At 38.0% G+C, this 26783-nt stretch overlaps 2 protein-coding genes and 1 pseudogene across 4 annotated transcripts in view; 2 read left to right on the forward strand and 1 right to left on the reverse strand.

The window, feature by feature from the left end:
- LOC112615765 (putative G antigen family E member 3) overlaps nt 1-26783 on the reverse strand; it is a 76647-nt gene that overhangs the window by 898 nt on the left and 48966 nt on the right. The window contains exons 1-5 of one of the 3 annotated variants that reach the window (XM_025372633.1): nt 8581-8643; nt 7252-7343; nt 6829-6937; nt 5957-6082; nt 4532-4654 (exon numbers count right to left, since the gene is read on the reverse strand). In XM_025372633.1, coding sequence (XP_025228418.1) covers nt 4638-4654; nt 5957-6082; nt 6829-6937; nt 7252-7335 — 336 coding nt within the window. In that variant the 5' untranslated portion in view covers nt 7336-7343; nt 8581-8643 and the 3' untranslated portion in view covers nt 4532-4637. Of the gene's footprint in view, nt 1-4531; nt 4655-5956; nt 6083-6828; nt 6938-7251; nt 7344-8580; nt 8646-26783 lie in introns of those variants that run through there. The other 2 variants (XM_025372634.1, XM_025372632.1) reach the window with 2 other exon arrangements.
- Nucleotides 1712-2500, forward strand: LOC112615406 (annotated as a pseudogene).
- Nucleotides 19706-25080, forward strand: PAGE3 (PAGE family member 3). The gene is made up of 4 exons (XM_025373233.1): nt 19706-19789; nt 20251-20359; nt 22946-23071; nt 25058-25080. Exons 1-4 carry the CDS (start codon nt 19706-19708, stop codon nt 25078-25080), a joined length of 342 nt encoding a protein of 113 aa, XP_025229018.1.

Consider the following 26783-nt stretch of genomic DNA (forward strand, 5'->3'; position numbering starts at 1 on the left):
CAAAGCCACTGATAATTGGAGAAGTGCAATTCAAACCACAATGAGATATCGCCTCACACCAGTCAGAATGGCTATTATTAAAAAGTAAAAAATAAAATAAAATAAAATAACAGATGCTGGTGACGTTGTTGAGAAAAAAGAAACACTTATTCACTGTTGGTGGAAGTGTACATTAGTTCAACTATTGTGGGAAACAGTGTGCTGATTCCCCAGAGACCTAAAAACAGAACCACCATTCGATCCAGGAATCCCATTACTGGGTAGACAGCCAAAGGGATATAAACTGTTCTATCATAAAGACACATGTACGCATATGTTCACTGCAGCACTATTCACAATACCAAAGACATGGAATCAACCAAAAAGCCCATCAATGGTAGACTGGATAAAGAAAATGTAGTACATATATACCATGAAATAGCATACAGCCATAAACACTAATAACATTATCTCTGTGGCCAGAACATGGATGGAGCTGGAGGTCATTATACTTAGCAAAGTAATGCAGGAACAGAAAACTAAATATTGCATGTTGTCACTTATAAGTGGGAGCTAAAAATGAGAAAAAAATCAACACACAGAGGAGAACAACAGACACTGGGGCCTACCGAAGAACAGAGGATGGAAGGAGAGAGAGGATCAGGAAAAATAGCTCATGAGTACCAGGTTTAATGCCTGGGTAACAAAATAATCTCTACAACAAACCCCCATAACACAAGTTCACCTGTATAACAAACCTGCACCACATGTATGCCTGAACTTAAAAGATACAAAAATAAGAAAAAAAAGATTTCAAAGCAAAACTTTGAGAAGAGACTAAAAGGTCACTATGTAATAATAAAGCAGTCAATTCATCAAGAGGATATTAACAATTTTAAATATATATGCACGCAACACTTGGGCACCCAGATATATAAAACAAAAGCTATTAGAGCTAAAAAGAGAGATAGGTCCTAATAAAATAATAGATGGAGACTTCAGCATCCCATATTCAGTATTGGACAGATCTGCCAAACAGAAACTCAACAACAACAAAACAGATTTAATCAGCACTACAGACACATGGATCTAATAGATATTTACAGAACATTTCATCCAACGGCCACAGAATACACATTCTTTTCCTCAGCACATGGATCATTCTCAAGGACAAGACCATATGTTAGGTCTCAAAACATTAAAAAAAAACCTGAAATAATATCATGGATCTTGTCAGACCACAATGGCATAAAACTAGAAATTAATAACAAGAGGAATTTTGGAAACTATACAAATACATGAAAACTAAATAATCTGCTCCTGAATGAATAATGGGTCAATGAAGAAGCTAAGAAGGAAATTTAAAAATTTATTGAAACAAATGATAATGGAAACACAACATACCAAAACCGATGAGATACAGCAAAAGCAGTACTCAGAAAGAGGTTTATAGCTATTAAGTGCCTACAACAAAACAGGTTAAAAACTTCAAATAAACAATCTAATGATGCATCTTAAAGAGCTGCAAAGAAAGAGCAAACCAAACCAAAAATTAGAAGAAAAGAAATAATAAAGATCCCAATGGAAATAAACAAAATTGAAATGAAAAAACCCTACAGTCAGCAGCTCGGGTGGCGGGAGGAGTGGCAGCGGCCAGGCAGCCCAGTTTCGCGAAGGCTCTAGGCGCGCCGTGGCCCACAGGCACCTGGCACGCGCCTTCCCCGCCGCCAGGATGCCCAAGAGGAAGGTCAGCTCCGCTGAAGGGGCCGCCAAGGAAGAGCCCAAGAGGAGATCAGCGCAGTTGTCAGCTGATAAATCTTCAGACAAAAAAGTGCAAACAAAAGGGAAAAGGGGAGCAAAGGGAAAACAGGCCAAAGTGGCTAACCAAGAAACTAAAGAAGATTTACCTGCAGAAAACGGGGAAACGAAAACTGAGGAGAGTCCAGCCTCTGATGAAGCAGGAGAGAAAGAAGCCAAGACGTATGTACCATGTCTTACCAGTGGTCCCTGTCTCCCTTCTTGTACAATCCAGAGGAATATTTTTATCAACTATTTTGTAAATGCAAGTCTTTTAGTAGCTGTAGAAACATTTTTTAAGAAGGAGAGAATACCACCTCATCCCATTTTTTTTAAGTGTAAATGCTTTTTTTTAAGAGGTGAAATCATTTGCTGGTTGTTTATTTTTTGGTACAACCAGAAAATAGCGTAGGATATTGAATTATGGGAGGCTTTGACTGTCTCGGGTGTCGGCTTAACATTCCATAGATGGGGGGTTAGTTTTATGTCCTATAATACAAAGCACATTAAATGGCAATATGGAGTCAGTCCTGCATTTAATGTCTTGAACATTTTATTTTACTTCTATTCTCATGTTTTTTAGTAGAATTGTTTCCTAAAGAAAACCACTCCTTGTTCATGGCGCTCCCTGTCAGAATTGTGTGCACTCTGTAACATCTTTGGTTGTGGTAGTCCTGTTTTTCTAATAACTTTGTTGCTGTGCTGTGAAAGATTACAGATTTGAATATGTAGTGCACATGCTATTCAGTTGTGAACTGGTGGGCCATACGTAACAGCTGAGCAACAGATTTGAATATGTAGTGCACATGCTACTCAGTTGTGAACTGGTGGGCCATATGTAACAGCTGACCAACATGTGAAGATACTGGTATTTGATAGCCTCTTAAGGAAAATTTGCTTCCAAATTTTAAGCTGGAAAGTCACTGGAATAACTTTAAAAAAGAATTACAACACGTGGCTTTTTAGAATTTCGTTACATATGTTAAGAATTGTCTACAGATTGAAATGTCTGTACTGATCCTCAACCAATAAAATCTCAATTATGAAAAAAAAAGAAAAAACCCTACAAAAGAGCAATAATGCAAAAGTTTCCTTTTTTAATAAGTTAACCAAAATTGACAAACCTTTAGCCAAACTAAGAAAAAAAGAGAGAAACCCAAATAAATAAATCAGAAATGAAAAAGGATTTGGGAGGCTGAGGCAGGTGGACCACCTGAGGCCAGGACCTCAAGACCAACCTGGCCAACATGGCAAAACTCCATCTCTACTAAAAATACAAAAATTAACCAGGCGTGGTGGTAGGCACCTGTAATCCCATCTACTAGGGTGGCTGAGGCAAGAGAATTGCTTGAACCCTGGAGGTGGAGGTTCTAGTGAGTTGAGACTGTGCCACTGCACTCCAGCCTGACGACAAAAGGAGACTCTGTCTCGAGGAAAAAAAAAAAAAAAAAAAGGAAAAGAAGAGAAAAAAAAGAAAGAAATGAAAAAGGAGACATTACAAAACTGATGCTGCAAAAATTCAAAGGATCATAACTGGCTCCTATGAGAAACTCCATGCCTATAAATTGGAAAATCTAGAAAAAAATGGACTAATTCCTAGACACATACAACCTCCCAAGATTGAATCACGAATCCATAACCCGAACAGACCAATAACAAGCAACGAGATCAAAGCCATATTAAAAGTCTTCCAGTAAAGAACACCCAGAACTGATGGCTTCACTATTGAATTCTACCCAACATTTAAAAAAGGACTAATACCAATCCTACTCAAACTATTTTGAAAAATAGAGGAGGAGGGAATAATTCCAAACTCATTCTATGAGGCCAGTATTACCCTGATACCAAAATCAGACAAAGACACATCAAAAAAAGAAAACTACAGGGCAAAACCGCTGATGAATATTGATGCAGAAATTCTCAACAGACTAGTAGCAATCAAATTCAACAATACATTAGAAAGAATCATCATCATGACCAAGTGAGATTTATCTCTGGGATGGAAGGATGGTTCAACATACGCAAATCAACTGATGTGATAAATCATATCAACGGAAAGAAGGTTACAAACCATATAATCATTTCAATTGTTGCTGAAAAGCATGTAATAAAACTCAGTATGTCATCATGATACAAACCCTCAAAACACCGGGGAAAGAAAGAACACACTTCAATGTAATAAAAGCCATATACCACAGACCCACAGCTAGTATTGAAGTGGCCTCGTTGTCTGGGGTAACACCTGGAGTTCTTGGTCTCACAGACAAGGAAATCAAGGACATGGGCACAACAAAAGTGAGGTTTAGAGCAGAAAGTTAATAGAAGAAACAAAGAGAATAGCTTTCTACTACAGACAGGGGTCCCAGAAAAAACGTTTGCCATCCTGCAGTGAAATGCAGGGGGTTTTATGGATGAACTAGTGGGGAGGCAGTATCTGATCATCTACATAGGGTACAAACAACCAGTTAGGACCACGTGTACCATCTACATAGGGCGTGAATCTCTCCCAGGCCCCACCCTAATCTTTTATTATGCAGGCAAGTCCTCAGCTTGAGCTACTCCTTTTCTATCTGTGCAGCTGTTGGCATCCCCCTATGAAAGCTTCCAGCTTCCTATCTATCTATGATAGAAAATCAATGTACCAACATTTTATCTCCATGTACCATCTCAAACACAGGATTTAAATTTTCAAAAAAGATAAAATTCTCAAGAGTATTAAAGATCCAGAAATAAATTTAACAAAAACATGCAAGGATTCTTTGCAGAAAACTATAAAACTTTATTAAGAGAATGTTATCAGTCAAATTTCCAGATTAAGAATAACATTCTTGGTTTCAGTCTTCATTTGTCTTGGTGTAAACCTATGGTTGCGCATCACCTATAACATAAATATAAAACTAGGGCCCGTTACTCAGGAGATTTTTATTCATATGACACTAGAGGCATACAACTACCGTGTTGATGAACTAATATCATAACCCTGAGGGTGACCCTTTAGCTTACATCCAGTTAGCCTCTGAATAAACTCTGAAGGTAGACTTCCAGGCATATTAACAATATTTTTAATTCATGCCACTTTTTCTAGTAGAATAAGGAAACAAAGAGACTGTTCAAGTTCAGAATGAATTAAATCAAGTGAGTCTGTTTTGTATATATAAGTGGAAAGCAAAAAAAAAAAAAAAGCACATATACTTTCAATGAAAATTCAACGAAACAAAATCCTAAGGGAAAAAGATATTTTCAAATTATCATTCAAATATTTTGATATGAAATAACACTCTGAATATAGAACATGCTCAGAACTCCGTAAGTGAAGGAAATAGAATAGTATTACATTTGTTTTGTGTCTCTTACGAAAAAGTGTAAAAACGTTACTTTGGACTAGTTTAGCCATTATGTACTTGCTTTAAGTAGGGCGAACATTTGTCACTATTTTCACCGGAATTCTTGCCTCTTTACATGCCTAAAAGCAGTTCAGTTTATACAGTAAACTGAACACCCGCGCTAGCTTTAAGTCGTTACCATCACAGTTAACACTGCAATATTATATTGATGCTTATTATATATATAATATTTATATATATAAATATATATATGATGCTTATTATAAACATCTTACATAGTTGTTAAAAACAGGCCTCTATAAAAATATCTGAAAATTATTGGCTGTTGGTTAAATGACTTACATTCAAAAGTCAGAACACGTTTTCATATCTTTTTTTAAAAATGACACATAAAATCATATATATTTATCATGCATAACATGATGCTTTAAAATATATATACACATTGTGAAATGGCTATATCAAGCTAATTAATATCTGCATTACTTTACATAGCTGTGAAGACACTCGATATCCTCTCTTAGCATGTTTCATATCTTTCATATCGTAATCCAATTAGCTTTGACCCAATTTTTCTCCATCTCTTGAAGTCCTGGCCTCAAGTGATCCTTCTGCCTTGGCCTTCAAAGTGCTGGAATTAAAAACATGAGCCAGCATACCTGACCCTCTCTCTCTGATAGTGTGTGAGGCAGCCATCTGGGATCTGAACTACCTTCAAAGAATCTTTAGACGTGAAGTATGATATTAAAGTAGCAGTAATTTTACCTCTGTGTCACAAAAATATAATATTGTGAAAACAGACACCCTATAGTTTGCATCTTAATTGAACAACATACCTGCTTCCAGCACTTTAGTGGGATCAAAAGTGGGCAGAGTCCCCTCCCTGACATCAGGACCATCTCCAGGCTCATCCTCTATCTTAAGCAGAGCCAATTCCTGTTGAAAAGCTTCCACGTCAGGCCCTTAAAAGATAAAAAGGTCATCAGTTTACAAATTAAAACATGAACTATGAACAAGGAAATGATAATGTTTATTCCCTCATCATTATGAAATAAAAACCTGTAGGTTAATCATTTAAGGAGTCTGTTGCCAGGAAAACAGGAAAGCAGTGATGTTCAAACATTGCCCTTTCCTTTCCCAAGGCTGGCCCTAGACAACTTGCCCCTTTTGTACTCATTTGCTCTTATTCTTATCACATTAAATCAGTGATTTGTTTGAGTCAGTCTGACTAGACTATGAGCTTTAGGCAAAAATTTGGCACTGACATCTCCAGCACTTAGTATATTACGCAGCATGAGAAAGCATTAATAAATCTGCGTTAAACAGTTTCTTAAAAAATACATGAGATGTCCGCAGATGGCAGACTAGGAAGCTGCAAGCTGCCATTCTTCCACAGAAACATAAAACAAAACAAAGCTAAACAAAAAACAGAATATGGCTGAACAAACCATACAGGAGCTCCGGAAAACACTCAAAGGTTTACAGCAACCATGCAAATACCCAATCAATAAAAAGCCTCTATCAAAATGGCAGGAAAGTTTTGTGACTTTTTATGTATCCTTGTCCCACCCCTCCCCACAGCAGCAGCAGGAAATGTTTAGGATCCCTTCCTAATGTTTTCTGTCCTCCTGTTACTGGTATGTCATAAAATATAAGGCATAAATATACCTCCACCACCCATAAGCATTATTCTCCACTCTCCCTTCACCTTGAACAGCAGGTGTTCCTTCATTTTCAATCTCCCCACTAGGTGCAATACCCTGATTTTCATTTGGTGGTTCCTCTTCTTGACGTTTTTCCTCAGCGGGCTGCTGGACCTAAGGGTGTAAGTGTGTGTGCGAATAAAAAGTCAATAACATAAATACACAAGTGCATATGTGCATCGAATCATAAATCTAAAGGCATATATATATATATATATAGAGAGAGAGAGAGAGGAAGAGAGAGAAATATCCATATCCATACAGGTAACACCAGAATATAATATTCCTGAACCAAAGTTTCCTTCATGAGATGCCATCATCATTTTTTATCAGCATGGAACATCTGTATCAGTGCATGTACACTAGCTCAAAAACATTTTTAAAAATAAACTGTGTTAATAGAAAACATCAAATGTTAAAGGACTCACAATCACAGATTCAACCGGCTGGGAAGACTCTCGGTCATTTCCTCTTTCTGAGGATTGGGATCTTGTTCTTACATGCTCACTCATATTTCCCACTGAAAATAGAATATTGTTATTTGAAAAAAGTGTGTAGCTTAGCTATATATATGAATATTCCATGGCAAAATGGTGATTTGTACTTTTTTAATTTTGAAAATATTTTCAAAATAATTCACAGAGCAATGATAAGTACGCATGTTTTCCAATCAAACTACGGACAGATTTGTTTGTGTCATAGTCGAAGAAGCACAGAAATCACCTTAACGCCATAGCAAAACACAGAGGACTTAGATTCTGAGTTTTGGTTTCACAATGAGACTCTCCATCATGAAGACATTTAGGAAAAAACGGACAGAGAATTCAAACCGAAATGACTACTGCTTTCGTCCCACTTTGATTTACTAGGCGCATTTCCCCCCCTACATACCCCCTACCAAAATCAAGTTTTGTTGGAACGCACAGCCTCACCCATTCCTTCCCATGACGTCCACGGCGGAGGTGAGAAATCGTTAAACAGAGTGAATGTTTTTTTTTTTTTTTTTTTTTTTTTGAGACGGAGTCTCGCTCTGTCGCCCAGGCTGGAGTGCAGTGGCCGGATCTCAGCTCACTGCAAGCTCCGCCTCCTGGGTTTACGCCATTCTCCTGCCTCAGCCTCCCGAGTAGCTGGGACTACAGGCGCCCGCCACCGCGCCCGGCTAGTTTTTTTTTTTGTACTATTTAGTAGAGACGGGGTTTCACCGTGTTCGCCAGGATGGTCTCGATCTCTTGACCTCGTGATCCGCCCGTCTCGGCCTCCCAAAGTGCTGGGATTACAGGCTTGAGCCACCGCGCCCGGCCCCTCAGAGTGAATGTTATGCTCCTCAATGGACACCTCTGCCAGGCACTCTACAGACCTCAGGCCGCAGTCACCAGCCCACAGCGTTCCCAGTTCCCAGGCCCCTTCCTTACGGACCACGCCGTCCTTCCCTCATCCCTACCGAGGAGTCTGGAAACTGTCCTCTCTCAGATGGTTCCAGTTTTAGGGACTCAGATACCTCTAACAGCACCCCCAGCACTCGCCCCACCTTCACATGATCCCTCCCCTCCGCGGCCCACCTTCATCCCTCCTTCCAGCCCAGCCACTATGTCAAGACCCATAGCAGCATCGCGACTTGGGAGGAACCGGACGACGACCGCGAGTCCCCTTTCACTCAGAAGCTACAGACTGTGCCGCAGGACCTGTTCAAAGCCCGCTGGCTCCTCCTCACATTCACTCACAACTAAATTCCCAGGAAGACCGCTCTGAGGACCTACCTGCTGAGCCCCAGTCAGTGAGAAACAATCAAAATGGCGGAAAGAAAGAAAACACAGCCTCTCCTCGCAAAGCTCTGCGTGGACAGCAGGTAGGCAACAAGGCGCATGCGTAACAACAGTCATGCGTAGCAACAGAAATCCACAGCAACAGATCTGTGTAGCGTGTGCACTGAGTGAGGCATTCACCACGTGACTGAAGTTTTCCTGCCTCTGTGGAGAACCTAGACTACAAGCTCTCCTGACACCAAAATTGAACTTACAAAACATTTTTCTTTTTCCCCCTGCCCAACCTTTCTTTCACTTCCAATGGCTTTGGAGAATATGAGCCCCAGGTTACTCTAAGGGAAGAATGTGTTTCAGAAAAATTCACCATCATAGAAATAAATATTAAATATTTTAATACCTATTTTATATCTGCTATCATAAATCATTTTCTTGCCTCCTTCATGAGTCTGCTGTCATGTTTGCAATGAACTTACCCACTCCAATACGATAAGACATTCATAGTTTTTGGTTGCATTATTGTACATTCAAAATCATTGATCCATCTGAACAAAATTAATGTGATAGGGACTCAACATTTTTATTGAATCCCTGTTTCACTCAGTGTTTTGAAATGGCTCTTTTATCGTCACCTACATCCCCACTCAATTTGGTGTGTAACTCTCTACTTTTAATTTTCTTCTATTGAGTTGTTTATAACTGCACCACTACTATATTTTTTAATTGCTGTAGCTTGATTATATTTGAAATGTCAAATAATGCTTGCCCTCCCTCATTCCTTTCTCTTTTTCTATCTATTCTGACACATTTGTCTTTCACATGAACTTCAGAACCATTTGATCAGGTGCTAAAATATTCCTGTTGAGATACTAGCTATTATTTTTAAATTACATCTTAGGGACAATAACTATCTTTCTATTTTAGAATCTCTCTATCCAAGAAAAAGCCACTACTCAATTCCTCAAGTCTTTTTACGTATCCCTCGCAATGATTGTTATTTACTTCATATTCGTTCTTCACATTCAAATTAAATTTATTCTTGGGCACTTTTATTGTTCCATTCCATTGCTGACAGGTGATTGCTTTCACCCCACTATGTTTTTCACAGAAGTCAAACAATCTCTGTTTGCAAACAATATGATTCTATACCTAGACAATCCTAGACTCTCTGCCCAAAAGCTCCTTGATCTAATAAACAACCTCAAGAAAGTTTCAGGATACAAAATGAATGTACAAAACCCAGGAGTATTTCTATATACCAACAACCTTCTAAGCTCAAAGTCAATTCAGAAACACAATCCCATTCACAAATACCACAAAAAGAATAAAATACCTACGAATACAGCTACCTAGGGAGGAGAAAAATCTCTTCTATGAGAACTACAAAACACTACTCAAAGAAATCAGAGATGACACAAACAAATGGAAAAACATTCCATGCTCATGAACAGGAAAAACAATAATGTCAAAATGGCCAAACTGACCAAAGCAATTTATACACTCAATGATATTCCTCCTAAACCACCAATGACATTCTTCACAGATTTAGAAAAAAAAAAAAAAAAAAACTATTTTCAAATTTATATGGGATGGTTGGGGGGGATCTGGCAAGATGGCCAAATAGGAACAGCTGCGGTCTGCAGCTCCCAGAAAGACCAACACAGAAGGCGGGGGACTTCTGCATTTCCATCTGAGGTACTGAGTTCATCTCACTGAGACTGGTTAGGCAGTGGGTGCAGCCCCTGGAGGGCGAACAGAAGCAGGGTGGGGCATTGCTCCACCTGGGAAGTGCAAGGAGCGAGGGTTCTCCCTCTCCCAGCCAAGGGAAGCCATGAGGGACTGTGCTGTACTGCCCAGATACTATGCTTCTCCCACGGTTTTTGCAGTCCACAGACCAGGAGATTCCCTCACGTGCTAACACCATCAGTGCCCTGGGTTTCAAACACGAAACTGAGCAGCTGTTTGGGCAGACACTGAGCTAGCTGCAGGAGTTTTATTTATTTATTCATTTATTTATTTATTTTATTTCATACCCCAGTGGCACCTGGAACCTCAGCATGACAGAACCCTTCACTCCCCTGGAAAGGAGTCTGAAGCCAGGGAGCCAAGTAGTGTCACTCAGTGGGTCCCACTCCCATGGAGCCCAAGAAGCTATGAAACACTGGCTTGAATGTGTCACTGCCAGCACAGCAGTCTGAAGTCAACCTGGGACGATGGAGCTTGGTGGGGCAAGGGGCATCCACCATTACTGAGGCTTGAGTAGGCAATTTTCCCCTGACAGTGTTAAGGAAGCTGGGAAGTTCAGACTGGGTGTAACTCACTACAGGGCAGCAAAGTGGCTGTGGCCAGACTGCCTCCCTAGATTTTTCCTCACTGGGCAGGGAGGGCATCTGTGAAAGAAAGAAGGTTAACAGCCCCAGTCAGGGTCTTATAGATAAAACTCTCATCTCCCTGGGACAGAGCACCTCAGGGAAGGGGCAGCTGTGGGCACAGCTTCAGTGGACTTAAATGTTCTTGCCTGCCAGCTCTGAAGAGAGCAGTGCATACTGAAAAGGTTTTGCAGCACAGCGCTCGAGCTCTGCTAAGGGACAGACTGCCTCCTCAAGTGGATCCCTGACCCCCCTGCCTCCTGACTGGCAGAGACCTCCCAGCAGGGGTCGATCGACATCTCATACAGGAGAGTTCTGGCTGGCATCAGGCCGCTGCTCCTCTGGGACAAAGCTTCCAGAAGAAGGAGCAGGCAGCAATCTTTGCTGTTCTGCAGCCTCTACTGGTGATACCCAGGCAAATAGGGTCTTCAGCAGACCTCCAGAAAACTGCAGCAGATCTACAGAAGAGGGGCCTGACTGTTAGAAGAAAAGGTAACAAAGAGAAAGCAATAACATCAACACCAACATAAAGGACCACTACACAAAAACCACATCCAAGGGGAGGGAGAGCATTAGGACAAATACGTAATGCATGTGGAGCTTAAAGCCGAGATGATGGGTTGATAGGTGCAGCAAACTACCATGGCATATGTATACCCATGTAACAAACCTGCATATTTTGCACATGTATGCCAGAACTTAAAGTACAATAAAAAAGAAAAACAAAAAAGAACAGTGCCCAGTTTATCACATTACAAGAAATGTTAAGAGACATCTTTCTTATAGAAGGAAAATAAAAACAGGTAGAAATTTTGATCTAAACAAAGGAATTAAGAGCACCAAAAATGGTAATAATGTTTAGTATGTAAGATTATTTTCTTCTAATTAAGGGTTGTACTCACGTATGGATGTTTCTGCACTTGGTTTTTTTTTTTTTTTCCCCAAAGTGAAAGCAAGTTGATAAGTTGATTAACAAAGTAAAGGAATAAAAGAATGGCTACTCCATAGATAGCGCAGCCTCAAGGGGTGCTGTTGCCCACTTTTATGGTTATTTCTTGTTGATATGCTAAACAAGGGGTGGATTATTCATGCCCCCCCCCCTTTTTAGACCATATAGAGTAACTTCCTGACAGTGCCATGGCATTTGTAAACTATCATAGTGCCGATGGGAATGAAGCAGTGAGGATGACCAGAGGTCATTCTCATTGCCATTTTGGTATTGGTGGGTTTTGGCTCGCTCCTTAACTGCAACCTGTTTTATCAGCAAGGTCTTTATGACTTGTATTTTGTGCTGACTTCCTATCTCTTCCCGTGACTTAGAATGCCTTAACTGTCTGGGAATGCAGCCTAGTAAGTTTAAGTCTCATTTCACCCAGCTCCTATTTAAAATGGAGTTGCTCTGGTTCACACACCGCTGATGAAGATCCATCTTCTGTAACTTCCTCAGACAGAATAGGGCCTATGATATTCCTGCCTAACCGTGAGGATTTCTTGCATTCAAGGTAGAGAGGAGCTCAGTCAGAAAGCACCAGTATAGTAAGGTCCACTCATAACTCTTGAGTTTCAACAAAAGGTGATATCTGGAAGATTAATAGGTGTTTAAGAAAACATTCAGTAAGCTTGTCCTATATTCCTACACAAAGAATATAACAGCAATATATTCCACAAGAGTGAAGCAAAATAAGTACAGTTATTCCAAATAAACTAAATTAGAAGGCTTTTCATGAACTGGGCAACTGTTGGAACTAAGCTGGTGTGGAGTTGTTAGCTGATTACAATGTGTAATTAGAATACTGATCCAGTATTCTAATTACTGATTAGAATACTGATCCAGATTTTTATATTACCCATCCCTCTTGTTTCTGCTGAGCAACAGTCAGAGACCACTGGTTTGGTTCACAAGAATAAGCAGGGCTACCCTAAATTGCAGAAATAAACTTAAAAACAACTGATGAGACTAGAATCTAACAAGTATACCATAGCTTTTGAAACATAATATTTCCTCTCCAGTTTCCCATTTTTACTAAAGACAAATCATGGTAAGACAGATTTGCTTTATTATACTTGGCATGATTATTTGTATAAAGTGCAGCAAAAATAATTATTTTTCACTTAAGCTCTTTTTAAATTGGCATTGATGGAACTCTGTTCCATAGAAGGAATTTCAGATAAGACTTTTTTAAAGCCGAGCCCAACCATGGGTTTGTACCCTTAAATACCTATGAGTTGGGTAATTTTTTCCTCTCGAGGTCCCAAGATAACTTGGGGCTTCTGGACCTGTCAGAAAGTGACATTCTTTACTCACTACTGGTCAGAAACCCTGCACAGGGACTGTTGTAGGCAAGGTATGAGGCCAGTTCCCCACAGGGCTTTTATTGGCTCTATAAGTCAAGAAATTCCCTAAAGGAAAACACACCATTCTAGTCAAAACCTTGGTAAAATAATCAATTTCTCCAACTGTTTCCTGTTACAAAAGAAAACAGATTCTTACTGCACTTATGCAAATAACAATATTGCCATAAGTTAAGAACACTCACGACTAGTTTCCAAATTCTGGCAAAATCGGGCAGACAGAAACAAATATGCTACAAATTTTGTTCACAGGAGTATATTTTACTCAACTTCTAAAAGCCGTGAATAGCGCAAAAGAAAAGTTTCCTTGACTCTGAAAAACAAAACAAAGGATCAGCAGCATTTTAAGCAAAGTTAAAATATTACTTCAGTTTTTCATTGGTTCAGTGAATTTAGTTAACTCCTGTTTTGGTTTTGCTTGATATTCATGAACATTTTAGCTCTTCATGAGAGTTCTGAAAGTTGTTTCCCGTATTTTAATGCTACAATTTCCAAAGTTATCAGAAAGCTGCATTTAAGAATCCTTGCTAGAGTTCTATAGTGGATTATAAACCACCTTCTAAAGAAAATTAAAACAAGACAACAATTTTCTGTGGATAATAAAGTTTTAGGGCAGCCACTAGTAAAGCCACAATTGATAAGGAAATTTGTTACCTCTGTGGTATACAATGATTTATGTAACAATTATAATTATTAATAACATACATTAAGTCATATTAGAATTATAGGGGTTTCCCATAACTTTGGAACATATACCAATAACATATTTATGCAAATTTAGTCCAAAGAAAGCAAAACACTTTTTCACATTTGATAATGCTTCCTGTATGAATATAAAATAAAAACATTTTTATAAAATAAAAGTATAAAATAAAAACATCCCTCCTTTTAAACAACCAGTCATTTTACTTTAGGACAAGAATTTATCATACAAGATCCTTTTGCATATAAAATAACTTTCTTTATAATCTTCTTTGTATAGCTAGAGGGCATGGCTAATTCCACATGTCCTGAGACCTCATCTAGAATCTAATGGCTTTGAGGTAGGTAAATTGAACAATTATTAAATGTTAAAGAAGCAGTTTATGACTTTAAAGCATTTAACAAACTTAATATCTGACCTGCATAATTTAGACTAAATGTTTTTATCAGTAATTTTTAAAACTGCTTTTATTTCCCAAAGGTTACTAAAGTTACATAAACTAAAAGGCATTACACTTTTTATTTTGCTTTTAAAATATTTGATTTAAATGCTTATTGTTAAGCCAATTAATTAGAGCTCTTTTATATAAATGTTACACGCAACACATATATAGCTACACAGAAAGACAGAAGATGATTACTGCAGTAGTTGTAAGATTTTTCATTTGCCAGTTTTTAAGTTTCTTAATTGGATTACTGGCTTTAGGGTGGAGCCCTTGGAAGAACAGGGCCAGGAAAGGGGTCTCTGGTGCCTCCTGTTTTTCCCAAGGAGTCCTGGCTATTAGAGCTTGAACATCTGCTTTTAGCATGTTTTAATAAAGTCCTTTTAGTATTTCTTATGCCAAACGGCCGATATTTCTGGCTTTTGAACTTTATTAAAGTTAACCTCTCAGGCGTTTAGAGAAAGGAAAATTTAAGACAGTCTGTGGAGAAGAAGATAATTGACAAAGTTACGCAACATTAAACCAGAAACGACTTACTTCCTAGGTGAGGAATATGAACTCAGACCACCACTGCAAAAGTCCCATACCTTAGCTAGTGAGCTACAGCCCGCAGCAGTCTTCAGCTTCTTTCCCAGAAGGAGTCTAGAGTAGTTAATTTTGAGCTTGCAAAGGCTTTTAACTATTCAGTATGAGTTTTAGAACTAACTATGACATGAACCCTAAAATTCCTGTTCCCTGAAGGCAGAGACCGAAAGAAAGTACGGCCACGTGGTTAAAAGGTCAAACTCCCAAGGATGTAAAACGATGTGGATACTTAATCCGTTTTTGTTTGTTTGTTTGTTTCAGGGACCTGCAGCCAAAGTAGTTACTGACCAGCTTGCTGGGTCGTCTTGAAAAGCGGGCTTACAAGTGTTCTAAGCCCATGTTTTATGCTGAAGTACCCCTCAACACAGAAAAATGAATTCATAGAACAAAATACACCAGCTTAAGACTAGTCTTAGAACTAATTCTTTTTCGCATTAATCAAAACTTTACAGAGGAGATAAACACTGATTTTTTTTCAATTCATTCGATCGTTTACAGAGAGAGAGATAAGCCAGAAATCTGACTGGTAAGAAATTCTTACCCTTTTGTCAGCATGCCAGGCTTTTGGGTTCTCTTTCCTTGAGCAGCCCTAGTGATCTGGTTTGCAGCACCATCACCCTGGGGGCCAAGCTGCATCATAAAGGAAAATTATTTTTTTTGTTGTTCTGGCTGGAGCAAACTACGTGTGATAAAACAGAGACATTAGCCACTCTGCTTAGCACCCAATATCAAACTAGCAAGGCTTAAATTTGCCCCCAGATGGGCCCTGTCATCTTTAATCCAACCTCCGACTTAGAGTTTCAACACATGGTCTCTGGGCAAGAGGGTCGCCCTGAATAATAGAAAAGATAAGAAAGGGGGCTGGGCGCGGTGGCTCATGCCAGTAATCCCAGCACATTGGGAGGCTGAGGTGAGCAGATGACAAGGTCAAGAGATGGAGACTGTCTGGCCAACATGGTGAAACCTCCGTCTTTACTAAAAAACAAACAAACAAACAAAAACTTAGCTGGGCGTAGTGGCACACATCTGTAGTCCCAGCTACTAGGGAGGCTGAGGCAGGAGAATCACTTGAACCTGGGAGGTGGAGGTTGCAGTGAGCCAAGATCACGCCACTGTACTCCAGCCTGGCAACAGAGCAAGACTTTGTCAAATAAATAAATTAACTAATAAACAAATTAATAAAATAAAAATAAGAAAGAGAAACAAAAAGTAGAGAAGGAAAGTATTGCCTGTGGCAGGGTAGGGAAAGCAAAATGATCAGGGAGGCCAGAGAAAGACCCACCCATTGCAGCGACATTGAAAAGTTCAGGCGGCTACTGTCGTCTGGCAGGGATCTTTTTCAAGCAGTCCCATCAGCTCTCAAGTTTCCCCTTTTGGAGGAGGAAAATGCTCCCCATGTCCCTCGATCCTGCACGTGCCTAATCCTGTCACCCACAGCCATCAGCAAAGAGTGCAAGCCAGATTAATTCAAAGAGAATAGCAGTTAACATCCCATAGTGCCGAACCTGTTCTTAGCTGAGAGGGACTTTGCCGAGAGGGGCCTCTAACCCCCTAAATCTTAGAAGGGACTCTAACACTCCTAAGTTGGGCCTGTAACCCAAGGTCAGTCAAGTGTCCTTGCCTTTTATGAAGAGGGGCCTCTAATCTACTCTCTCTTAGGAGAGACTTTAACTCCCCTAAGTTGGGCCTCTAACCCAATCCCATCCTTTAGCCTGATACCCTGCTACTTACCCAAAGTCGTCCAATCAGTGCTGCAGTCTATTTCCTTTGGGTTGGGGAGGTTTCTTCAGTATTGTCCTGTTGTGGTTCACGAGAAAGATGCTACCGGACCCCACCACTTACCCAAAGTTAGCCTTTTGGTTGGGGGTGTCTGCAGTATAATCACTTCCGTGGTCACCAGAGAGATGTTACAGGACCCCAACACTTACCCAAAGGTAGCCGTTGGGTCAGGGTTTCTGCACTATAGTCCCTTCTGTGGTCGCCAGAAATATGTTACAGGAAAGGGATCCTGACCTCATGTCCCAAGAGAGGGTTCTTGGATCTCACTCAAGAAAGAATTCAGGGTGAGTCTGCAGTGCAAAGTGAAAGCAAGTTTATTAAGAAAGTAAAGGAATAAAATAATGGCTACTCCACAGACAGAGCAGCTGCACTTGTCTGATTAGTGGTTGTACTCATGTATATATGTTTCTGCTGTTTCTGCACTTGTCTGATTCTGCCTAAAAACTTTCTCTTTATTTTAGATCAGTTTATCAATTTCTCCGAAAAGAACACCCTCTGGGATTTTGATTGGAATTGCTTTGAATCTATAGCTCAGTTTGGGGAAACTGTATCTTAAGCATATTGACTCTTTTGATTCACGAACAAGATATATCTCTTAATTTTATTTCAGTCTTAAATTTTCTCTCAGCCATCTTTTGTACTTTTCAATGTGTTATAGGTCTTGAACTTCCTTATTCAGATTCTTCCCTTTGCAGTTAATATTCTTCAATACTATAATACATACCATTAAAAATGCCAATCCAAGTTTGTATTGATGATACACAGAAATACAATTAAATTTTTATATCGATTTTTAATTCTGCAACTCACTTATTGTTTCTAGTAACTGTTTTATAGAGTCTATCAGATTTTCTACGTGAAAGATTGTTATCTATGAATCATACAGTTTTACTTCTTCCTTTTCAATCTGAATGCCTTTTATTTCATTTCTTGTCTCATTGCACTAACTAGATTCACCAGGACAGTGCTGAAGAGAAGTGAGTAGGACTGATATCCTGGCCCTTTTCCTTATCCGTGTGTGTGTGTGTATTTTATATATATATAAAATTGTGTGAAAAATTGATTCACACAATTATGAAGGCTGAGTCCCACAGTCTGCCATTTACAAGCAAAAAGGAGACCAGAAACCAGTGATGTACTTCAATCCAGATCCAAAGGCCTGAGAACTAGGGAAGCAGATGGTGTAAATCCCAGTTTGAGGGCAGGAGATGTGGACTGAACATAAACATATGTGTGTAAACATGTATGTACGTGTGTGTGTACGCTATGTGTATATCCTAAATGCAGTTCTGATAGTTTCTATTTTATTTTATTGTGTTTCTTTAAAATGCTGTTCTTGCTCATTACATTAAAGATGTAAATTACATTTCATCAACAACTCTGTATTTTGTGGTAACCCTAGTGGCCCATATCAAATATGTCCTTTTTGACTAAAAAACAATGCATCTTTAAAGATTCACATTAAACTTCAGATAACAGTGTTTGTTTTTCAAAAGGCAAGAGTTAATTAATACAAATTAGACCTCAGGAAAAAGGATCAACAGGTACAGGTGCCCTCTTGGTCATTTGCCATCCTGTGTAAGGCTGTTCTTGGGCTGGGGCTGGGGTGCAGTTAAATGTCATATATTTATGATCCCTCTTCCCTCTATTTATGAGGGAAGTATGAGAGTTGTTTTAGGTATGATAGTTAATTTGACCTCGAGCCTCAAGGACCCTTACTTAAGACGTCAAAAAGTTTAGGAAGGAAAAGTAAAAGAGCTGTGCAAGCCCCTTTCAATACTCAAGAAATCTTGTGGCTCCCAGTCAACAGAGGCAGGAAAGCCTCAGTCTACGTAACACAAGCTGCATCCGTATGCATGTCCGTTGCTGGGTGTGTCCATTATTGCGCAAGTGCCTTGCTGTCTGCTGTCTGCGCTCAGAGCTGTGCCCTGGGAGGTGGTCCTCCTGTCCTCTTCATTCTTTCTCACTGACTGGGACTCAGCTGGTAGGTCCGCAGATCAGTCCTCCTGGGAATTTAGTTGTGAGTGAATGTGAGGGGGCGCCAGCGGGCTTTGGACAGGTCCTGCGGCACAGAAGCCACAGTCCCTGGCTTCTGAGGGAAAAGGGCCTCGCGGTCGACGTCCGGCTCCTCCCAGGTCGCTACGCCGCATGGGCCTTTGTCGTCGTGGCTGGGCTAGGAAGAGGGAGGAACGTGGGCCGAAGAGGGGAGGAATCACGTGAAGATGGGGCGAGTGCTGGGTGTGCTGATGGAGGAATCTGAGTGCCGAAACGCCTGGAACTCTCCGAGGGAGGGCAGATTCCCCAGTTCTCACCTGGGCAGTGGCCTGGCGAGGTGGGCAGTAAGGAAGGGGCCTGGAAACTAGGAACACTGCCGCCTGATAACCGCGGCCCCAAGGTCTGCAGAGTGCCCCACGGCGGTAGAGAGTGAGGAGCACGCCCTTCACTCTGCTTCGCAACTTCACACCTCCGCCAATGACATCTCGGGAAGGAATGGGAGAGGCTGTGCGTTCCAACTTAACTTGATTTTAGGGGGGAAATGGGCCTAGTAAATGAGAGTGGGGCAAAAGGTAGTCACTCCGGTTCCAATTCTCCACCTGTATTTTCCTAGATGTCTTCATGATGGAGAGTCTAATTGTAAAACCAAAACTCACAGAGAAGTCCTCTGTCTTGCCGTGAGCCTTGCCTGCTACCAGAGCCATAACATTAATGATTTCGCAAGCAGCCATATTTGGCTAAATTAGATGATACCTGAAAAATTTTGAAAATATCTTAAAATTAAGTCCCAGGGTAATTGTGAGCTTGCATGCTTTCCAGTTTAGCCATGGAAGTGGTCAAATGATACACTCTTACGTACATTTTCTGAATCACAGTATGCCACTTTCAGAGTGAAACATGAGTGGACATCAAAGAACAAGATCCAGATCTAGAGAAAGAAGAGATGATCAAGACTCTAATCATCCAATAGGGGCTGTGGTTGTGAGTATTTTAACATTTGATATTTTCTATTAGAAACTTATTTTTGTGAAAATGTTGTTGAACTAATATTGATATATTAATAAGGTTTTCCATGCTTATAAATGGTAATAATTGAATCTCGTGAAGTAAACATAGATTTGGATGTTTGCATTCTAATGTTGCCTGGATGGTTATGTTTTTATATTCCCCAGAAATATTCTCTATGGCTTCCTTCTCCTGCTTATTCATAACACATTGTATACATCCATTCCAGCGTGGATTAAAATAGCTTCCCAAGTTTTTAAGGGTAACTCTTTTCTTGTAGTAACTATTAAGAATAAGTATATAGAATTGTGTAGGATAAAAAAATGTCTTTAGGCTTATTTATAGTAAGATGTATTTGTATATTGAGTATATGTATGTTATTAACATGCATTATTAATAACAGAGCTTTTTATTTGCACATGCACTCATATTCCTAGGCCCAGGAGCCACCCAGTGATGACCAACTTCAACAACAGGAGCCACTAATTGAAAGTCAGGATTATACACCTGGTCAAGAGAGAGACGAGGGAGCACTGGAGTTCCAAGGTGAAGGGTGGGAAAGAAAGAATGCCTATGAATGGAGGAGGTGTATGTATATATCATGTATTATGATATGGAAGTAAAAGGAGGGAAAAAAGCAATAGAAAGAGATCTCAAACGTTGCCTGAAAATTGGCTGGAAAAGTGAAGAAGGCATAGTTTGCAGCCGGGGGCAGTCCCTTAGTATAATGCATTCGACCTCCAAGACTTACTTGTTACGCTTGCCAGAGCGCTTCATTAGCAAATCCAGGGAAACTATGTTTAATTTTAGTCAGAATTGTATACTATTTCACTAGTTAAATTTGATCTTAGAATATTGTCTGTCCTTTTTAGTGATTATATTAAAAGTTTAAGCAACTTGTAATAGCATGTGTAGAGTGTTAAAGCATTATATATATATACTATAGATCACATATATGAATATATATATCATATATATATCTCATATCCACACTAATTCACACCTTGGATTAAACTAGCTTGCATCGAGATATAAATCTATGCATGATATGTGATATACACATCACATATGTATATCATATATAACACCTTGGGTTAAACTAGCTTGCATAGAAATATAAATCCCATTTGATAAGTAAGAAAACTGAAACTCAGAGATTGTATCTTACCAAAGGGCACTTCACTGGTGGAGAAATAATTTGTATTTTATTCCAAAGTATGTATGCTTCTTACCATCTAGGTTGCTGTAAGAAAAAGTGAATGATTTTGCTCAAACTGTTTAATACTAAAATGTCTATACTGTGAGATAGCTTAGTACTGGCATAGGAATAGACCCAATTCAGTGGAACAGAATGTGATTCCAGAGAATGACTCAATGAATGATAGCCACTGTTTACTTTGATTGAAATTTGTGTATGGAAAGTTTAGTTAATAGCTGAACAATTCAGGATATTGGCATATAGGTAGCTGGTTCAGTATAATTTTTAAGTGGCTTTTAAAAGGTGGTTAAATCCTCTTATGGCTAGAAACATCAAAAGGTTAAGTACCTACAATTATCATGAAACAATTAGTTCTTCCAGGTATGGCATTTTGGAGCAAAATGTTTACATAGCTCAAGCTGTAGATTATTTTAGCAATTCACTGTTGAAAGAGTCCTAGAATTATGATGACAATAGTACCCATTAAATTCTTTCCATTCCACTTCCCATTATTCTTGCTGGAAGTCAATGATTTTGCTGTATTCACAAATAATTTTGCTGTTGTTTTAAGAACTTCGTTGTATATGGAATTCATTTATGGAAAGTAACATATAAGACCTTTGGACCGAAAAGTAACTTTATTTTAACAAAGTAAGTTTCTTGTTACCTCCACAGGTTATGGGTTATGGGTGTCATGACTATAAAATATGTCATATGCTTACAAATCCATTCAGCTAATTCTTCATAAAATTATAATTTAAATGTAATTTAAATCTTATCCATGGTGTAAATTTCTGATTTCCTGGATAATTGATGTTTATTCCCTGATTGCGCTGTGGTAAAGTATAAGGACAGCACATTTTGTGCTTTGTTCTTACAATGTCATTTAAAATGGAGGTTTTTGTAATGCAGGAAAACAAATATATGAAATCCAATCCATCCACAGCCATACCACCCTGAATCCACTCAATCTTGTCTGAAGTCCAATCCTAGTTGTTGTTAATGTTGTCAAAACTAACTCTTGTCTTCCTGAACTCCAACACAGTTGTCATTTATTCTTTTTTATTTTTAATTTATGTTTTGAAAAAATATAAAATTTACAGAAAAGTTGCAAGACTATTATAATCAGCTCATATGCTTTTCACCGAGATTAACTAATGTTTACAGCTTTGCCACATTGATTTCATACCCACTATTCTCTTATATAGCCATATTCTCTTGGATAACCCCTGTATTTTTATTACATTTGGGGAATTCAACAATGAAAAATGCAGTTGTTTAATATATAGCTTATATTCAAATTTCCCCAGTTGTCCCAATAATTTCCCTTATAGATTTTTTTTTTCTGATTCCAAGATCATGCATTACATATAGTTGTCAATCCTATTTAATCTCTTTTAATCTGGACCAGTTCTTCACTCTTTCTTCGTCTTTCAGGACACTGGTATTTTTTAAGAGAATGGACCAGTTGCTTTGCAGAGTGTTCACCAGTATGGGCTGTATTTTTAAATACTTTTTTTTTTCACTCAACATTTATTCACAGTGACTCATGCCATGCAATATGTAGGTTTTAGGGATGTAAATATAATGAGAGAGATGATTTCAGCCTTGAGCTCATAATCTAGTTAGACAGACTCAAATGAATCACTAACTTGAAATGATAAGTACAATAACGTATACCTACAGAGGGTTCAACTAAGCTGTCTGGGGGCAGTTGTGGGAAAAGAAAAGGGTGATAACATTTGGAAAACTTTGTTTTCTTTTTCTGATAAGACTCCTGAAATAATGTTCTTGAAATTCTTATGCATTGCATGTATTACCACACTAGCCTATAGGCTTTTATTTCATAACATTGAGGGAGTGAATATTATCATTCTTTTTTATTTATATTTTACGTTTTACAACTTAAATTGGTAACCTTTTTTATTTTTACATGCTAGACCTGGCAGCCTATCTCTGGGAACTGACTCGGTCAAAGACTGGGGGTGAACGTGGAGATGGTCCTAATGTCAAGGGAGAATTTCTGCCAAATCTCGAGCCTGTTAAAATACCAGAAGCAGGTAAGTTATTCATTAAAAATGCAAATTATGGGGTTTCTGTTTTCAAAAATACTATACATTTTATAATACAGAGGTACCACTACTGCTAATATAATTTAACAGAGTTCGTATATAAAGATTCTTAGAAAGATAGTTCAGTCCCCAAAAGCCTGACTTATAAACAAACAGAATCATAGATTCTACCACATTGGGTCAAAGTCACATTCAATTATAAAATGTGAAGGTACTTTCTTACTTTTTAGTATAAGTTCCTAAACCAACAGCTAATAATATCAGATACTTTTATAAAGGTCTGCTTTTAATAAATACCTAATGAATTTGTAACAGATATTCATTGTATGAAACATGCTGAGGCAATTAAGTAGGCTTTAGTCCAAGCTCTAACAAAATTTCACTGACTTTGGGCAAATTCCTTATCTTCTAAACCCATATTTGCTCTTACAAAAATGGGTCAAAATCAAATATATTAAAATTTGAGTAATCAACTTAAGTATGTTTTATACATTTTTTTCCAAACTTCTAGGCATTAATTATATGAGCTTCTGAATTTAATATAAACACTTAGTGTTTAGGGAAGAAATTATCTTGCATTAGTCTACTGCTTTTGCTCTACATTCCTGATCCATTCCATTAGAATATTTAGATTAAAAGTATTTTTCGGGCTATGTTCAGGAACCTATTGAACATATACTCATAAGAAGATCATTGCCTTAAATACATGTTATTAAAAGATAAAAATATAAAATTATATGAGCATTCAATATAAAAAAATAAGAAACAGGCACAAAATAAACATAAGGGAAAAATATATACTTAATAAAAGATAGGTATAAGTCATTAAGGGAAATAATTCAGCTAGTAAATAAAAGAGATTTTCAACATATCTATGAATAGAGGATCCCCTAGTTTGCATAATCTTGAAGAAAATGGACAAAGCCCAAGTATACACAATAAAAAATAGGAACAAGACAGGACAGATATTGAATGTGTAATATAATTAAAAGTGGATGCATTCTTGAGCTCTAAACAATTTTCACAATTTGATGCAATGTTTGATATGCTAGCAAAACATAAAATTATTTACACAGTAGTACTGAATATTTAAACATGATAACATGGATGAACTTTTAAAACTTGCCAGAATTTTCCATCAAAATTATTTATCATTTAAAAACAACAAAAAAATAAGCTATTGTTTGTTTATTTGTATTTGGCTTTTCTAGATTCCTCAGTCTCTTCTCTTTCTCTCTCTCCTCCTCTCCCTCTCCTTCTGCTCCCCCTTTTGCCAAATTGTGAGAATCATTACTATTTCTTTTCAGCACTTCATCTATAATGATAATGGTTTGCAACCAGTGTGACGATATAATTTATTGGACAAACTGGAATATTTTTAAATGTGCAAAGAGGCATTATTGATAATTATACTAGAACCACAGGTGAAAATAGGGACAAATGGTTAACCTACTTAAAACAACCATATAAGGAGTAAACTCATCAAAAACATTTTAGCGTTTTCCCACAACAGAAACAAAACAAATATAATACTAGCCTTTCTATTTATGTCACTTAAGCACTTTCAAATGTAGCGTTACTGTTTGAGCTATCCTATATTCAAAATATTATTTCAAATTTCTTTTGTTTCCTAAGTTTTATGTTTATGTTTAGCTAGTTGGATTTTTTTCTAAAATTACACGCAGTTTTTCGTTTCTAGTTAAAACTTTCTTTAAATAGGTTCATTTGATCAAATCATTTTGAACTCAAACTCTTTCTCATACACTAGAAAAATGAGTGGGATTTAAAAATATTGTTAATACACCTGAAAGCCTACCTTCGAAGTCTCTATAGAGGTTTAACTGGATATAAGCCAGAGGGTTACCTTGTTATAGTTCATTTCATAAAACCAAAACTATGTCTTCTTTCAACCCGTAGTGTCATCAAAAAAAGTTCTGCTAAAAAATACTCTCAACTGTTATGTTTATCTTATAGGTGAAGGGCCACCATCGGTTTAAATGAAGACAAGCTGAAACCATACATGCAGTCTTTACGTTGGAAACTTGACCATTGAAATTCTCTCAATAAAGTTTCACAATTGTCTGCAAAGAAGTCTTGTGCAGCTTATGTTAAACTAGGAATAATTAGGTGTTTCATGCTTGTTTTTTGAAAATTTATATTCTGTTTGAGCTGGTGTATAGAGAGATAATTTTACGTATTGATTTTTCTCTCCAGAAACCTTGCTAAATATGCTTATTAATTCCAAAAGTTTGTCTCTAGGTCTTTTTTATTGTAAACATATACAATCATACCATCTGTGAGTAATAATACTTTTCAGTCTGCCTTTTAAAGTATTTTACTCTTTATTTCCTTAATTCATTTTATGGCATTGGACAGACCCATCCAGTACAATGTGGAATTCAACTGGTGATAGTGGACACTCTCATCTTATTCCTGATAAGAAATGGAAAATATTCAACATTTTACCATGATTTGGTGTAGATTTTATCTGTAGATGTGCTTTATCAGAAGTTCCTTCTACTTCTAGTTTCCTGAGAGTATTCCTCTTGGATATATGTTGACTTTCCCCAAAGAGTTGTACTTCATCGACTGTGATTATCATAGGATTTGTTCCTCTATTAATTTATTACTGTGGTGAATACACTAAGTACATTTAACTAACTTTGCATTGGTAGGATAAACACAATTGGTTCTTGAAATGTTATCCTTTTTCAATAATCTATGTCCTAATATTTTATTTAGGGTATATGTATATATATATTATGAGTGAGATTAACTTACACTGATTTCTTGTACAATCTTTGACTTTGGTATCAAGATTATGCTAGCTTTTTAATGTGAATTGGGATGTAAAACTTCTTTTTCCATTCTCTAGAAATAAAGTCTCCACAAATTGTGAGTTATGAAGGGCTAGGCTTTCCTACGCTCATCTGTTTCTGTATGGCTTCTGTCTCTTACAATTTTACATTTTAGGACTTCAAAGGCAGTGACAGAAGGGGCAGCTCCAGGTTCCCATCCCTTCAAACCTTATGAGGCACATCTTCTCTGAATGCTTAGATGCCTTTAATGATGCTATCACTCTGAAAGCCACCTGCTCATGTTTTTATGCTGATACTTTTATCAAAGTATATGCTTCTGAAAGTGTTGTATAAGGAACTAACACTGTACATGATGACCTTAGCCAGTAATAGGATACTTTCATAAAAATTTAATCAACATGTGAATATAAAATTGTTTGACTTAAACAACCTTGTTCTGAGTCCTCAGAAATAATACCACACATCTACAGCCATCTGATCTTTGAAAAACCTGAGAGAAACAAGAAATGGGGAAAGGATTCCCTATTTAATAAATGGTGCTGGGAAAATTGGCTAGCCATAAGTAGAAAGCTGAAACTGGATCCTTTCCTTACTCCTCATACGAAAATTAATTCAAGATGGATTAGAGACTTAAATGTTAGACCTAATACCATAAAAACCCTAGAGGAAAACCTAGGTAGTACCATTCAGGACATAGGCATGGGCAAAGACTTCATGTCTAAAACACCAAAAGCAACGGCAGCAAAAGCCAAAATTGACAAATGGGATCTCATTAAACTAAAGAGCTTCTGCACAGCAAAAGAAACTACCATCAGAGTGAACAGGCAACCTACAGAATGGGAGAAAATTTTTGCAATCTACTCATCTAACAAAGGGCTAAT

This window comes from Theropithecus gelada, chromosome X (genome assembly GCF_003255815.1).
Source record: "Theropithecus gelada isolate Dixy chromosome X, Tgel_1.0, whole genome shotgun sequence".
NCBI lineage: Eukaryota > Metazoa > Chordata > Mammalia > Primates > Cercopithecidae > Theropithecus > Theropithecus gelada.

Excerpts from the sequence above, each read along its gene's own strand:
- PAGE3 (XM_025373233.1), top strand. The coding sequence starts at position 19,706 with ATGAGTGGACATCAAAGAACAAGATCCAGATCTAGAGAAAGAAGAGAT. Across the intron at positions 19,790-20,250 it reads ATCCAATAGGGGCTGTGGTT|GCCCAGGAGCCACCCAGTGA; the intron begins GTGAGTATTTTA and ends TCATATTCCTAG. Across the intron at positions 23,072-25,057 it reads TGTTAAAATACCAGAAGCAG|GTGAAGGGCCACCATCGGTT; the intron begins GTAAGTTATTCA and ends TTTATCTTATAG.